Here is a 17,143-nt window from a genome sequence, read left to right on the forward strand (position 1 = left end):
TTTTATTTATTATCAACATAGCAGATCTATGGAGTCAATTTTACTTTTACTGGAAGAAACATTCCCTGGAGAGCTATGTTGGTAAATGTATCAAAGAAAATAAACATTAAATTCCATCCAGAGCTGGAAAGAGAATTCCCTTCCTCAACTCACAAGGCTGAGCTCACAGACATCTAGTGACTCTGAATTTGGCCACATCCTGGACCAGAGACACCGTTCTGGAGCAGGAAATGTGGTCTGGGGCTCCTCCCAGCTGGACAGAGCTAGGAGGAAGATTTAAGGCCCACTCCTGGAGGCGGCTGTGAGGGGTCTGTAAGAGAAGCGGGGTCAGGAACAAGTTCACTCAGAGCTACTCGCACAAGATGTTGGGGAAATACTGATAATCAGGGTTGTAGCTCCACAGATATCTCTTCAGGCAGTAGACAAAGTTCCGGTCACAGGTGCAGAGCTTTGCTGGACAGAAGGTCCCTCGGTCTGCAAAAGAAACATGGAATATAAGAGGATGGGGAAAAAAACACACTCTACCAAGGTTCATTGTCCAAAGCCAAGTCCAAGGACGGGGCCAGAGTCTGCATCTACGCAGTCTCCCCATCTGCATCCGCCCTGAAGGGTGCACAGCCCCAGGTGGGGGAACTGTCTACTGTGAGGAGGAGACACTGCCACTGCCCCATGGGAGCCTTCAGTCCCAGGAGACTAGAGCCTGTCCTTTGGGAGTTTCCAGCCCCTACTTGGAGAAACTGAGGCTCCTAGAGGGGGATCTATTCCTAAGCTTAGCTGCAAACTCAGAGGACTTGGGTTTGAACCCAGCCATCAACTGGTGATTCTTTGAGCTTGAGTCTCTCCATGTGCAAAATGAGAGAGACTAGCCAGGCATTGGTGGCTCACGCCTATCATGCTAGTTACTCAGGAAGGTGGGATCTGAGGATTGCGGTTTAAAGCCAGCACAGGCAAGAAAGCCTAGGAGACTCTTATCTCTAACTAACTGCTCCCCTTCCCCCCACCCCCCACAAAAAAAGCTGGAAGTAGAGCTTAAGTGGTAGAATACTAGCCTTAAGCAAAGAAGCTCAGGGAAATGTTGAGACCCTGAGTTCAAGTCCCAGGAGCAAAGAAAACAAAACAATGGGGGAGCCAGGTGCCTGTAGCTCATGCCTATGATCCTAGTTATTCAGGAGGCTGAGATCTAAGGATCACAGTTCAAAGCCAGCTCGGGCAGAAAAGTCCATGAGACTCTTATCTCCAATAAACTACTCAGAAAAAGTTGGAAGTGGCGCTGTGGCTCAAGTGGTAGAGCTTTAGCCTTGAGCACAAAGAGGCTCAGGGATAGCACACAGGCCCTGAGTTCAAGCTCCAGGACAGGCAAAAAAGAAAATAAAAAGCAATGGAGGAGATTGTGCCTACTCCACAGGGGTTTTGTTTGGTGGCAGGGGGCTGGTAGACGAAGTATAAAGGAGTCTGCACCGCCTCTAACGCCTAGTGAATGCTGAGTCTTAAGGCATGCCAGCCCTCCTCCAGAAGTCTCATATGGGCCCTGTCTTTTATCCACACTCTACCTCCCAAGACAGACTGGCTGGCATTTCAAGTAGCTGAACACTGAGACATGAGAGATCCTGGCCCCAATGGGAAGCCCAGCCTTACCACAGGTGACAAGGCCCCATGCGAATCTATATTTGTATGACTGTATCCGGATGTTACAGCCTTCCTCTTCCAGCCGCCCGTAACACTGATCATGTACCCAACAGCACCTGCCAAAGCAAGAGATTGGGGTCCTGAATGGAGGGACTCCCTCTGCCTCCCATCCCTGTGAAGGAGTACAAGATCAAGATGTACATGTCAGGCCAAAACAAAATTAGAGCCAAGCTGGGCTCCAGAGGCTCATGCCTATAAATCCTGGCTACTCTGGAGGCTGAGATCTGAGGCCAGCCCAGACAAGAAAGTCTATGAGGCTCTTATCTCTAATGAATGATTAAAAAGCCAGAAGTAGGAAGTGGCGCTGTAGCTCAAGTGGTAGAGCGCTCGCCTTGAGCTGAAGAGCTGAGGGACAGCGCCCAGGCCCAGAGTTCAAGCCCCACGACCGACAAAAAAAAAAAAAAAAAGCCAGAAGTAGAGCTGTGGCTCCAGTGGTAGAACACTAACCTTAAGTGAAAAAGCTAAGAGACAGCACCCAGGCCTTGAGTTCAAGCCTCAGTACAAATACACACACACACACACACACACACACACACACACACACACACACACACACACACAGAGTCACAGTCAGGAGATAATCAAGGGGAGAGATGGTACCTGCCTGCCTGAAGTGAGGATTAGGGCAAGGATTTTCTTCTTATCCTACACACACCCTGTGCTTTGTACAGCTTGCTTGTATGTAAAGTCTACTGGGGAAAAGTTTCTCTTTAACATTCTTGAAGACTTCAGCAATTGAGACAAGATGCCCTGCATTGCACGTTGCCTAGCACCCAACCTCCCTCTCCTCTCATAAGCTGATGCTCATGACCAGTGAACTGCTTTGCATCCAAGCAGCTTATGTAACTACCTCTTCTGCAAATAAAAACATCCCCATGAGCACATCTGTAGTTTGCTGCGGTTATTGGTCTGCTCTTACCAAATCAATGTCATTATTCTTTGGAGATTATATATTATTTAGGCTGCCATCCTTAACAGGTACAAAAATTCAATCCTGTCCCTTTAGCATATTCTATGCTAGTGTGTGTGTGTGTGTGTGTGTGTGTGTGTGTGTGTGTGTGTGTGTGTGTGTGTGTGTGTGTGTGTGTATGTGTACCAGTACTGGGGCTTGATTTCAGGGCCTCATGCCTTTGCTTGGCTTTCACTCATGGCTGGTGCTCTACCAGTTACCTGGAGATACAAGTCAACAGTAATACTCAGTAGACACTATGTTGAAAATGAACTTTAAATTTGAGGGGGAGGGGAGTCAGGGATGAGAGGAAGTGGGAAAAATGAGAGAGGGGGTAACATTGTTCAAAAAGAAATATACTCGTTACCTTACTTATGTAACTGTAACCTTTTGGTACATCACCTTTACAATACTTTTTTGTCTCATGTACATTTTTGTCTGGACTTGCTTAGACTCTTGGTCCAAAGACTTCAGGCTTCTGGGTAACTAGGATTACAGGTATGAGCCACCAGTACCAGTGTCCGGCTTCTTCCTTCTTTTTGATGACTGATAGTTTCAGGAATTCTGGTCAGGTATTCTGTAGGATATCTCACTTAGGATTTTTTTTTCTTTTATGGTCATGGGACTTGAACTCAGGGCCTTGATGCTGTTCTTGAGCTCTTTTGCTCAAAGCTAGAGCTCTACCACTTTCAGCCACAGTGCCATTTCTTGTTTTCTGGTGGTTAATTGGAGATAAGTCTCACAGACTTTCCTGCCTGGACTGGCTTTGAACCATGTTCCTCAAATCTCAGCCCCCTGAGTAGCTAGGAATTACAGGCATGAGCCACCAGAACCCTGCCCACTAGGAATTTTGTTTGTTTGTTTTTTTATGCTAAGACTGAAATTATAGTTGATTTATTTTGCTGTTCTGATTTGTTGCTCCTGGGGTCTTATTTTCCTGCTAGCCCCTCTTAGCTAACAGAGTAAACATGTATGTGTTTATATTAACCCACACATATTTACATATCTCTAGATAGTTCTCTGTGTGAATGTCTATATCCATATTAAGCCGGACAGCCTACTGATGTCTCTTCCTGTAACCTATCACCATGGAGACCATTCTATACTTCCCCACCCCTTGCTTATCTGTAAACCCCCACTCCAGCAGTGGGAAACTTGGCTCCAACAACCTGCCATCCATTTACTTAGTTAAGGCTTTCCATTGTCCATGTATGCTGGCATCATAATTGTTATTTTAAAAAAAGACAGTTTTCACAAGAATGATATATTAGTCTCTTGCTCTTTCTTCTAGACCTGTAACACTTCCCAATCAAGAGACAGGATCTAGGTCCCCTCTTTCCTTCTTTTCTTTCTCTTTGGATGCATGATAACTGTACTTATTCATGGGGAATAATATGGCACTAAGCATATTCTATGCTATTATCCAATAATACAATTAGGGTACTTTGCATATCTGTTACTTCAAACATTCATTATTCTTTTCTTTGTGGTGAGACTACTAGAAATCCTCTCTTATAGCTCTTTTGAAATGTTTATGTTATTAAGTATGGTCAACCTGCTGTGTAATAGAAAAACAGATCTTACTCCTTCTATCTAATTTGTAACTTTGCACCTATTGAGTAATTTCAGTGTCTTCCTCCTTAAAGCCTTTGTGCTGCCCCAACTAATAGGTCAGTATAAGTGACATTGGAATTTCTGAGGTTGAAGATAAAAATGCCACTCTCTTCTGTATTGCAATTTGGGAACATTCTATTTAGAATTGAAGAACAGCCATGCTGTGAGGAAGCACAAGCATCCTCGCAGAGGCCTCCTTGAGAAGAGTGTGGCGCCCCCACCTGCCAGCTGGAGACATGAGCCATCCACAGGGTGAATCATTCAGTCCCAGCAGAGCTGCCCAGGCTGTAACAGAGCAGAGTAGAGAGAGCCATCCACACACAAGCCTTTCTCAGATGGCAGATCTGTTAGCAAACTAAAGAGCTGTGGTTTCTTCAAGCCACAGTATTAAGACCCTTTCGTTATACTGAAACAAAGCAGAAACACCTTAAGTTGCTAAGATCCTGGGACTGTTTGTGAGCTGCCTAACATAGCTTAGTCAGCCAGTTAACTTCTCTGAATTTCAATTTTCTTCTTCCTTTCTTCCTATCTTGCTTCCTTCCCTTTCTTTCCTTTCTTTCTTTCTTCCTTCCTTCCTTCCTTCCTTCCTTCCTTCCTTTTTTTGTCAGTTGGGGACCCGAACTCTGGGCCTGGGTGCCGTCCCTCAGCTCTTCAGCTCAAGAATAGTGCTCTACCACTTGAGCCACAATACCACTTTGGGCTTATGTGGTGCTGAAGAATCGAACCCAGTGCAGGCAAGGCAAGCACTCTACCACTGAGACATCTTCCCAGCCCCTGAGTTTCAATTTTCATAATATCTCTGAGCTTCAATTTTTTTAAGTATAGCCTCAGCTAGGCTCTGGTTACTCATGCGTGTAATCCCAACTACTCAGGAGGCTAAAATCTGAGGCTCTCTGTTCAAAGCCAGCCTGGGCAGGAAAGTCTGTGAGACTTTTATCTTATCTCCAATTAAGCACCAACCAGAAGTGAAGCTGTAGTTCAAGTGGTAGAATTCTAGCTTTTAGCATAAAAGGCTAAAGGACAAAGCCTAGGCCCTGAGTTCAAACCGCAGCACCAGAACATACACACAAAAATGCTGCCTCAATATTCATCTTGCAAACACATAAGGAATGGGATGCGATGTTTGTGCAGTGGTGACATCTCCTCACCAGTCAGTGCTATCCTTAGGGGTCCCTCGGCCACCCCAACCGCAGTAGCAGCCATAAAAGCCATAATCCATCAGAGCATCCTTTCCAGTCACTTTCTCAATCATGGACTTCAGGTCAAGCAAGTCTCCGGGCACAGCAGGCACAGCTGAAAGACACCCCAGATTCCCAAACATGAGCCCACTCCCCAGCCTCTCCTGCCCTTTCTCCCACATTCATTCTCCAAGCCAGTGAGGGCAACCAGCATAGAGATGTGGGTAAGAGTGTGGACTTAAAGGAGTGGACCTGAGTTTGGCCAACTGGCCCTGACACTAATCTCAAATCATGTTATCAGTGTGGAGCAGACAGAGGGAGCTTCTTGTCTCTCCTGGCAAGCCCCCCTCCTTCCTTCCCACCTCATTGCTTAACAGAACACTGAATGCTATGCCTTAGAACATAAGGAATAGAAAGTTGGAACGACTGGGGTCTTTAAGCACCACTGAAACAACTCCTTCTTGCAAACTGGAAAGATCTTGAAAAGGTAGGGTCAGGTGTTCTATTTTTTTATCTTGTTGTATGTCCTTATTGTAGCTGTCTACCTACCTATCTATCTATATCTATTCAGATATGTTTATTTATATATTTACTGGGGCTGGAACTCAAGATCCAGACTCTGTCCCTTAGCTTTTCCACTCAAGGCTGGCACTCTTCCACTTGTACCACACTTCCACTTCCAGCTTTTTGGTGATTCATTGGAGATAACAGCATGCCAGATTTGTCTACTTAGGTTGGCTTTGAACTGTAATCCTCAGATCTCAGTCTCTTCAGTAGCTAGAATTCTAGATGTAAGTCACCAGTGGCTGGCTTCTGTTTTTCTTTACTATTTCTTTTTTTGTTTGTTTGTTTGCATGAGGAGGGAGGGGAGGGCGCGGATATCTGTCTGCCCTGTTCACGACCTTCTCCTCCCTTCCACAGCAGCATCCTAAGTCAGAGAGGGAACACAGGCTTGGGGAAAGCAAGGCCCTCACTGGCATCTTACATCTGTGTTGGAAGTGCAGAGCCAAGATTTAAGCACTGATCTCTCATCTCGAAGTTCAGGTGCCCTCCCCCCACTACCCATCAATCCCACGGGGATGGAGGTCATTCAGAGTTCATGGGATCAGTACTTACTACAAGCCAAGAACCAAGCCAGTGTAAGGATGCCCCTCATCTCTGGGTCTCTGGAAAAGAGAACACATCCCATGACTTGTCTCTCAGCTATTGTCCTCAAGGCCCATCCTGATCTCCCCGCGCCCCCACTCCCACCCCCCTGCCACCTGGTTCTCCGCTTGGCCTACTCACTGCTTCTCTCCCTCATTCTGAGCAGTAGATGCCCCATCCCAACCAGAAAGACTAGGCAAAGGCTTCCAGAAAGGGGCTTGGAAGGTGGCTCAGTGGTAGAGTGCTTGCCTTGCATGCATGAGGCCCTGGGTTCGATTCCTCAGCACCACATAAGCAGAAAAAGCCAGAAGTGGCACTGTAGCTCAAGTGGTAGAGAACTAGCCTTGAGCTGAAGAGCTGAGGGACAGCGTCCAGGCCCAGAGTTTAAGCCCCACAACTGGCACACACACACACACACACACACACACACACACACACACACACACACACACACACACACACACACACACACACACACACACACACACACACACACACACACAAGCTTCCAGAAAGAACCAGCGGCTGTGCTCAAGAATAAGTGGACCTTAGGTGTTTATCCCAGCCTGTCAGGTATCATTAGCTCTATTTGCCAATGGGAAAACCTTAGCTCAGAAAGCTGAAAGAGCTTTCCAGAAGCCCAACAAACTAGTAGAAAGAGGGATTCAGCCCCAGAATGCGTGCCCCTCCCTGTCCCGCATAGCCTTCCCCTGAGGGCAAATGAATTCTCCAAATCTAGGGAGTTCAGTTCCTTCCAGGGCTCTATCTTCCAATGCTGCCTTCCTTCAGATCCATCTCACTGCAGGGTTGTGTGCTTGAAAGGGCCTTAAGACAGGAAATTCCATGTGTCCCCTGGCCACTGCCCCATTCCAATTCATCCTTTCAGAGGCTCCTTACCAGCAGCTGCCTGCTTCTCCCCTAAGGACCACAAAGATAGATCCAGGCTGCTCAGCTGCTGTGATCTGCCAGGATTTTCCCTTCAGTGCCACATTGTGTACAAGTCCCCAGGTTGAAGGGTCATCATGTCAATGCTCTGCCTGAGCCCCTGGCACCACCCAAGGCTTGGCATCCAAACACACCGCTTCAGACTCCCAGGGCCACTGGCCATTCGGCCTGGCCTCTGTCCAGCAGAGCCAATGAGTTCCAAGAACATTCCTGAGGGTTCCGTTAACCTCCAGCCTGTGCTCCCAGGGCTCTGAGCAGCCAGGTACAATGGCCCTAGACCCCACCTTCCACACAAGTCTTTCTCTCTTGCATTCTGGAGCTGCCAACAAGGTGGAGATGGTAATTACCTCTGATGAGCCAGGCACCATCCATCGACCTTCAAAACCATCAATGATTACGGCAGGTAGAGTGTTAAACCTATCCGTCCCACAAATGGCTATTTGTTGAATGAATGAATGAGTGAGTGAATGAATGAATAAGCTACTGATCTTACAGATTCCAGAAATTAAAGCTTGGAGAGGTGAAATGAATTTTCCAAAGGTTTAGCCCAACAATAAATATTCTCCTTTGTCAAGACTTTATTCAGCTACCAATGAGCAACCCTTGCACATTAAATATGTCTTTTAATAGTATGGAATTTGAACTCAGAGCTTTGCTAGGCAAGTGCTCTCCCACTTGAGCCATGTCCCCAGCACCTTTATGCTTTGCTCATTTTTCAGGTAGGGTCTCTTATTTTTCCCCCAGGGCTGGCCTTCAGCCCATGATCCTTCTACCTATGCCATGTAGCTGACTTATTGGTGGACATGAAGTCTCACTAAGTTTTTGCTGAGGTTGGCCTTCTATCATAATCCTCCAATCTCCCCCTCCTGAGTAGCTGGAATTACAGTTGTGAGCCACCATGTCGGACCTTTTACTTGCTTTTGTGATGCTTTGATATTTTCTGTTTCTTCCTAAGTTAGACAGAGGCTGCCCTATGGCTCCATTAGCTAATTTCTGGAGACTGTAATGACTCCTTTGGGAGCAGGCATTTTGTGTGAAAATCAATCTACCAATCCCACTTCTGCTCTAACCCTCACAGTCCCACTAGGGTCTCCTACCCCAAATCACCCCAAGCAAGATCCAGATAAGGAGAAAAGTCTGGAGCCACTCCCACTACCCCAGCTTGAAGGCATCAAAGTGACACAAAGTAGCTAGCCCTACACTACCTGCCTACCACAATCTTCCATCTCCCCACACCCTGCTGTGCTTTTCATTCAGAGATCCCAACTCAGGCTCTGGGCCTTTCTGCTGCTTCTCCTATCTTCAGTGCACACTAGCACTCTCCCTTGTGTCCATGAGGGGATACTGCAGGCCTTTTCTGGGGAACTGTGAGTAACAAATGTTTCTGATCCGTTGTCCTCATCATACCTAAATAAACCATCACCCAAGGGCATCTCAGAGTTCCCTCAGGCTGTCGAGGTCAGCACATCAGAAGGCCCTACAGAGGAGTCTGGAAGAGGAAGGCAGGTTTCACAGAGGCGGCAGTGGAGACCTAACCCAGACCATCCCCGGAGCCCAAAGGCCGGTCCCCAGGAGAAGGAGAAAAGGATGTGGCATTGTCTATTTTTATCAAATGACCAGGGAACCCCACCGCAAGATAATTTCAGAGTGGAGTCAGGCTGCATAATGAGGGGTGGAGAGCACCGAGGTGGATGAACGGAAGCACAGGCTTGGAAGTGGCCCCCTCCCCTGAGGGACAGTCTTCCACATCCACCTACGGGAGCCCCCTGCTCCCAGGAACCCCCCTGGGTTCACAATCTCTGGCTGGAAAGGAGGAGCAACTGAGGCCCCCAGGACATAAGAGCCACCAAGAGGCTGTCCCTCCCTTGGCCCTGCCTTCCCCCTCCCCCCTCCTCCTCCTCCCACCCCATCTCGAGGGGCCAGGGGCCCCCTCTCACAGCCTTTCCCTGGACCCTGCCTCCCCGTGCCCCTCCTGAGCAAAAGCAGCCCCAAGAATGAGAGTCTCACCAGTGAGCCCCTCTCTGTCCTCAGGCCTGGAGAAGGGGCAGTGCTGGGCCAGCCTGGTTTATAAGAGCAACTGTGCCCGCCTCCCACACTCCTGCCTGGGCTGGCTCCAAGATTCCTGGTTAACTCACACAGAAATCTGAGGCTCCCCTCCAGACACCCCTGGGGATTCTCCCCCACCCCCACCCCCGAGCCACCACCCCTCTCTCTTCCCTGAGGCAGCTAGCTCACAGTTCTGGGACACTAAGATGGTGTCTGGCTTCCCACCACACATGGTCCAGGGCCATAGGCCAAGCACTTCCTCTCTATCACAGAAAGTCTTTGTCCCCAGACCCTGGATCCTTGTGGTTTTCCCAGTTCACAGTCACTGCTTTTATTTCATTCTAACTCTTTTAGCCTCAACCAAGGGACAGTGATGGCAGCTCAGTGCCCCACCACCACCCCATCCGCTTCCTGTCCCTGCTAACTCACAACCCCAGCTTTCTCTGGAGATGCGACAGAACATCGCTTTCCAAGCCCCAGGTGGTGCCTCCCCCTCTGTTACCTGACTATAGAATTCCTGTGTTTTCTTCTCTCTGGGAACAAGGGAGGCACAGGGTTGCAGATAGAGTAGTGCAAGTTTGTAGTCTGGTCACGTAGGAGCTGTGTGGCCCTGGACAAGTCACAACATTCCTCTGTGTCTTCATGTGAAGCATGAAGCAATGACTTCTCCCTGCAGCCCAGAGGCTCTAGCTAGAGGCACAGTTAAAATCCAGGCATATCAAATAATGTCGGGAAGGTAATGAAGGAAAGCTCAGGGGGTCACATCACAGACTCTGTGTCGCTCCAAATCCTTCAAATCCTACCTTCCCCAATATTGGCTGACAGTTGATGTTTTTACGATTAAATGAGTGAATGCATGCACTAGACTTAGGGCAGTGACAAATGCACAATAACACTAATAAATAGTGACAGCAAACCTTCTGAAATGTTCTCTCAGGACATAATCAGCTGTAATTATTCTCCCTTCCACATTCTTCTTCTTTTTTTTTTTTTTTTGCCATTCCTGGGGCTTGAACTCAGGGATTAGGTGCTGTCCCTGAGCCTCTTTGTGCTCAAGGCTAGCATGCTACCACTTGAGCCACAGGGCCACTTTCTGGCTTTTTCAAAGTAGATTATTGGAGATAAGAACCTCCCCGACTTTTCTGCCTGGCTGGCTTCAAACTGCATATTTCTGCTAATCTCTAGTTTCTTTGAGAAGCCATGGAGTGAACTATTGCCTTTCCCCACCGCCCTGGTCCTATGCAGAGAGGAGATCCATGACTGGTTCTCTAGCTAGGACCTGCCCACTCAGCTTCTGAAGAACCCCAGCAATTCCACCCAAGGCAAAAGTTATTTATTGAATGCCTACGACCTGCCAGGCACTGCTGGGGAAGCAGATGGTAAGGCCTGAAGCAGCCTGGCCAGCAAGGACTGTGAGATAAATCCTGGCCTACATTTTCCTTCTCCTTCTTGACCAGTTCCCTTCTCCATCCTCACCCCGCCACCCCAAACCAGCCAAAACCCAGCCAAAAAGGAAAAAAACCAGAAACTCACTGGCCTCAAATGACCTCCATCTCTAGCTTTCGTTTTCCTTTAGAAATGGAACTTTCGTTCCCCCCCAAAATGAACTTGCTGTCCAGAGACCTCTGTCCACGCATAACCCTTTCATGTCCTGGCTCTTTCTATGGCCCTGAGCCTGTTCTTGGGGACTCCTTGAGGCCCACATGGCCTGCTCATGGGGTTCACCCACAAGCTGTCAGAATGCTCCACTCCAAGGACTCTTCCTCTTCCTCCTCCTCCTCCTCCCCCAGCTTCTCCCTCCAGCCTTCATAAGACCCATGCCAGCCTAGCCTAGAGAGGCATGCTACAGGTATTGTGTCAACCTGCTTTTCCTGGGAACTGCCTTCAGGAGAGTCTGTCTGTCTGTCTAGCCTCTCCAGGAGATGCATTCTACAGATGTAGTGTTCATTTTTCCAGGGATCTACCTTCTGGAGTACCGGTCTACCTGTGTCTGTGTCTCTGCCTCTGTTTCAGTCTCTGTCTCTATCTTTGTCTCCCTTACACACACATACTCTTCTCTCTCTCTGACTTCCTGGGTAAGCGTCTACTTATCCTCTGGGATTCATTCTTCTCTTAAAATTAATTTACTTTATTGATATTATAGAAGTGATGTACAGAGGGATTACAACTACATGAGTCAGGTAATGAGTCAATATCCTTTCATACAGTGTCTTCTGTTCCCTCATTCTCTCCTAGTCCCTCCCTCCCATCTCCACCCACAAGTTGTATAGTCCACTTTCACCAATGTCCAGTGAGCTCTACTGATGCACCTTTTTACCCTTTTTCTCTCAAGTTCTGTACCGTCCCCCACCTGCCCAAAGATATACACTTGAATGAATACACCATACATAAAGTAAATAAGAAAGAATCATCTAGCCGGGCACTGGTGGCTCACGCCTATAATCCTAGCTACTCAGGAGGCTGAGATCTGAGGATCATGGTTCAAAGCTGGCCCTAGCAGGAAAGTCTGTGAGACTCTTATCTCCAATAAACCACCAGAAAACCAGAAGTGGTGCTGTGGCTCAAGTGGTAGAGCGCTAGCCTTGAGTTGAGCTGAGGGACAGCACCCAGGCCCAGAGTTCAAGCCCCATGACCAATGAAAGGAAGGAAGGAAGGAAGGAAAGAAGGAAGGAAGGAAGGAAGGAAGGAAGGAAGAAAGAAAGAAAGAAAGAAAGAAGGAAGGAAGGAAGGAAAGAAAGAAGGAAGGAAGGAGAGAAAGAAAGAAAGAATGGAGAGAAAGAAAGAAAGGAGAGAAAGAAAGAAAGAAAGGAGAGAAAGAAAGAAAGAAAGAATCATCTAAAACTTTTTTTTAAAAGGCATAAAAGGAAAAAAAGAGGTCACTTGTTTCCATACCTTGGAGTTCCTTTCAGTAGCATACAGTATTATTTTATGTAATTATGAAGAGTACTTAGGCATTGTGCTTTTGTGTTTCTCTCCTAAGAGTATCCTCTTTTGGTCTCACTGTATGTGAGTATCTAGAATCCTGTATAATTTATCAAATCTCAGTGCGTTTAGATACAACTTCTGTTTATCAGACAGAACATGTGCCATTTGTCTCTCAGATTGGCTTAACCTCATTTAACATGATTTGTTCTAGTTCCATCCATTTCCCTGCAAATGACATGATATTCTTTCTAATGGCTGCATAACATTCCATTATACATAGGTACCATATCTTTGGGATCCACTCATCTATTGTGGGGCATCTAGGCTGTTTCCATAACTTGGCTATGGTGAGTAGTGCAGCAATGAACATGGATGTATTGGTGTCTTTATGGTATCCTGGTTCATGATGTTCAGGGTAAATGCCAAGGAGTGGTATGGCTGGGTCATAGGGAAGGTCTGTGCTTAGTTTGCTGAGGAACTTCCAGAGTGCTTTCCAGATTGGTTACACTAGTTTACATTCCCATCAGCAGTGCAGTAGGGTTCCTTTTTCCCCGCATCATGATGTTGGTCAGTCTTACTGGGGTGAGGTAGAATCTAAGAGTTGTTTTGATTTGCATTTCCTTTATGGCTAGGGATGATGTTTCTTTTCCATTCTTCCCTCTTCTCACAATCCTCTCCTTAGCTCCCTTGCCCACTTAGGGATTCATTTATTGGCTTTGGGTGGGGTTCACTCTTATGACTATGTGGGATTCCAGGAAATGAGTTTTGCCTGGGCCCTATCTGCCTAGTTTTGATACAACAATGAAAAACTGATTAAAATCAAGAACAAGGATTCAGCTCAGTGCCTGGTTGTTAGGTCATGCACCTCTGAATGTGAATCTCCATTATCACCTGCCCAGGCTGCCCTGTGTCCCAAGACACATCACCTAATATCCTCAGGCCTCTGTTTCCTGCTTCAAGTGTGAACTAGAGTAATCACAGTAGGACCAGCTTCACCCGGTATGGGTGACAACCCAGAAATGGGTAGGTGGAAGAGGCTGGTTATGTCTCTCCTCCAAGCCAATGAGGGAAGCTCTGGGTCTGAATCCAGAATGTGGCACATAGTAGGTGCTCAGGAAAAATTTGCTGTGTGAATGCTCCACTCTCTAGCATCATTGTAACCTACTGGCCTAGCCATACCTCCAATATCATATACATATACATACACATACACATATACATATATGTACACATATACATATGCATGTGTGCCTGATGCTCTAGCTCAGAGGCCCTCAGGATCTCAGAACTAAACTCCCTGTCTCTCACAGCCAGTTCCAGGCTTGAACTCAGAGCGTGGGCATTGTCCCTTAGATTTTTCACTCAAACTTAGCACTCTACCACTTGAGCCACAGCTCCACTTCTGGATTTTTTTTTTTTTTTGGTAGTTCACTGGAGATAAGAGTGTCATAGACTTGGGGCTGGGAAGGTGGCTCAGTGGTAGAGTGCTTGCCTTGCATGCATGAGGCCCTGGGTTCAATTCCTTAGCACCACATAAGCAGAAAAAGCCAGAAGTGGCGCTGTGGCTCAAGTGGTAGAGTGCTCGCCTTGAGCTGAAGAGCTGAGGGACAGCGCCCAGGCCAAGAGCTCAGGCCCCACCACTGACAAAAAATAAATAAATAAAGAGTGTCACAGACTTTCCTGTCCCAACTGGCTTTGAGACTCAATCCTCAGATCTCGAGCCATTGGCACCCGGGCCAACAGTCAGTCCTTTACAGTCTCCTTCTTCCTCGTAATGGATCCAGCCATAGATCTACCCTGCCAAGGCTCTGAAGGCAGAGACCTCTCATCCTTCTGAATCCCTTTGAATCCCAGCACCCAGGACAGATCCTCAGACCTCAGCCTCTCCCATGGCTAGGATGAGCCACCGATATCTAGTTGATGCTTATATGTTTAAACAGCTTGCCAATTTCTCAAAAATTTGGCTATGGGTATTTGTCAGCCAATTCAAGCTGACTCTGGTATACTGATGCCAAGTCAGGATGCCCGGTTCTTCACGTCTGAGGCCCAGGGTTCAAACCCTAGTACCACAGGAGGGGCTGGACCTTCCTTACAGGCTGTTTCTGTTGCTTCCTCCATCCAGAACGGTCTACATGCTCTCTTTCTAAATGGCAAAGCCTCCTTGTGGTCTCCCATGTTCCTGGTGGAGGCTGGAAGGAGCCTTAGCACAGACTAGTGCTCCGGAGCTGTGTGAGCCCCCAGACACCCATGATCCCAGCATGCTTCACTTGTCTCAATTCTAATCCAAACCAATGATCCTTTCTCAGGCAATTCCCACAGGCAGAGTTCCAACCAGGCCTTATGGAGAAGCAAAGGCAAAGCTCCGCCGTCAGGGGCATCTCCATCTCCTCCCTTCCCCTCTTCCTATGTGGGCGTCCTCCCCACCTCCCTCTCTCATCCTCCCTCTCTAGCCCTCCTTCCTTCCTCTCCCCTGTTCTCTCCTCTCCATCTTTCTACCTCTTTCCCTTCTTACCTGTTTCCCCTCCGCTCTCTTCTCTTACCCAACGCCTAGTCATCCTTCCGCATTCACACACGGATCTTTCAAGAACGGTTTAGTGCTCCTGACACCGGGCCAGGTAAAGGAAACAACTGAGATCTCTATCCTCATGGAGACCTTGAATTCTCACGGAAGGAGACAGAAATAGACAAGTAACTAAGCAAAATGCATGGTTTGTCAAGTGCTGGTAAACTTTGGAGAAAGGAAGGTGGGGTGTGCGCTCTCTCGCTCTCTCTCTCTCTCTCTCTCTCTCTCTCTCTCTCTCTCTCTCTCTCTCTCTCTCTCTCTCTCCTCTCTCGGGTAGGGCTGTTGAACAGACTCTTTAAATAGGTAGCTTAAAAAGATATGGTCAAGATGGTGACAGTTGACCAAAGCTATGAAGAAATTAAAGGAGCAAGCTTTGGGGATACACAAGAGAAGGATGAATGTTCCTGATAGGGAGAAGAGCAGGTGCAAAGGCCCTGGAGTGAAGACCTGGCTCTGAGCAGGAGGAACAAAGAAGCTTGGTGCCCCTTTGCCAAAAAAGTCTTATGAACCCACCCTCTCCCGACCTGAAGGTCTTACACTCCGAGTTCCCCTGGCACCCTGTGCGATCTCTCATCAAACCTCCTACCAGACCATGCCACAGTGGCCCTCCACCAAGCTGGGAGCAACCTGTGTCTTTTATTATGCCCTGCCTGTGGCATATCGTATATTTACTGACTATCTAACCAAATCAATCCATGTATGAGCTAGACCATGAGCCCTTACAGATGTATCATCTCTGTCCCTGCTATGCTGTATGGCACAGACTGGGTCCCAGAAAGAACATGTTGGTGCAATGACAGATTAAAAATAGCTAATACTTGCTAAGCACAAATACTACACTAAGTTCCTTACATGCCTTATCAAATTTTATTCCCTATAAAGATTCAACAAAGTAGATACTGTTATCGGGTTGTTGAGTTGTTTGTCCTAAAGCTGCCTCTACACAAATTGTGGCCCAAAGATTTCTGTGCACACAGTGAATGGAAACCTAGCTTGACGTTCAAACAGCCTTTCCTTACTAGGAATAGTAACCTCCTCTCCTTGGAATCTATCAGCCAATCACAAGTGGCCTCTTATCTAAACCGTGTTCAGAGAAGACAGACATGAGCTGGAGCCAATCAGGTGGCTCTATCTCCTTTCCAAAGTCACATGCTCTTTTCTGGCTACACAATCAGACCTTGGTATCCACCGGCTTGTGATTCCAAAATGGAAAATGCTCAGGATGCAGGGAGTTCGCTGCTAAAACCAAAACTCGACCTATACCACACATATAATAGGTGTAAGGACCCCATATCAGAATCCCATAGAGTAGGCTGCACTAATGTCACAAAATAACTGTTGTACACATGAGTTCACCAAAAACTTAGATATTTTTCATGCCCTTTATCTGGGAACCTGAAAAGCCTGGTTCCCTTTTCCCGTAAGCATGCACTGTCCACTGGAAACATGACATCTTCCAACACACCTCCAACTTTCAAGTTAGCACTTACATTAAGCACACTGCCTTTCCTTTCTGGCATGGGAGAATTACCCCAACTTCTGCCTTGTTTGGGGGAGGCAGATTTTCACCACCTAGGGGCAGGAAAGACTCAATGGAACACAGTGATTCCATGACTAACCATAATGGAACATCCACTGAGCTGCAGAGTGCACATGTGTGGTCATTTAAATACTTTTGTTTTGGGCATTTCTTCTGATTTTTAAAAAGAAATTTTTAACTAGTTGCCAATGGCTCATGCCTGTAATCCTAGCTACTCAGGAGGCTGAGATCTGATGATCATCGTTCAAAACCAGCAGGGGCAGAAAAGTCTGTGAGACTTTTTCTTCTCTCGATTGAACCACCAAAAAGCTGGAAGTAGAGCTGTGGCTCAAGTGGTAGAACACCAGCCTTAAGAGGAAAAGCCCAGGGACACAGTTTTTTTTTTTTTTGGACTGTATTTGATCAAAGCTGTGTGCAATAAATCCACCAATAAAGCAGGATCACTGCACAGGGCCTGCCCAGTGGCAGGGCGGAGTTCTGAATTCCTTTTGGTATGGAGTGCTTCCTAACCCTGGATGGCCACAGTTACAAAAATCAATCCGTGTCTGCAG

General features: G+C 47.3%; 1 protein-coding gene across 2 annotated transcripts in view; it reads right to left on the reverse strand.

The window, feature by feature from the left end:
- The window catches only part of Pla2g5 (phospholipase A2 group V), a 30,179-nt gene continuing 13,036 nt past the window's right edge, over window positions 1-17,143 (reverse strand). Inside the window, exons 1-5 of one of the 2 annotated variants that reach the window (XM_070037774.1) lie at window positions 9,526-9,550; window positions 6,544-6,593; window positions 5,398-5,542; window positions 1,636-1,742; window positions 1-474 (exon numbers count right to left, since the gene is read on the reverse strand). In XM_070037774.1, coding sequence (XP_069893875.1) covers window positions 350-474; window positions 1,636-1,742; window positions 5,398-5,542; window positions 6,544-6,583 — 417 coding nt within the window. In that variant the 5' untranslated portion in view covers window positions 6,584-6,593; window positions 9,526-9,550 and the 3' untranslated portion in view covers window positions 1-349. Of the gene's footprint in view, window positions 475-1,635; window positions 1,743-5,397; window positions 5,543-6,543; window positions 6,594-9,525; window positions 9,551-17,143 lie in introns of those variants that run through there. The other variant, XM_070037773.1, reaches the window with a different exon arrangement.

Source organism: Dipodomys merriami, unplaced genomic scaffold (genome assembly GCF_024711535.1).
Source record: "Dipodomys merriami isolate MVZ:Mamm:240054 unplaced genomic scaffold, mDipMer1.0.p SCAF_28, whole genome shotgun sequence".
Classification (NCBI taxonomy): domain Eukaryota; kingdom Metazoa; phylum Chordata; class Mammalia; order Rodentia; family Heteromyidae; genus Dipodomys; species Dipodomys merriami.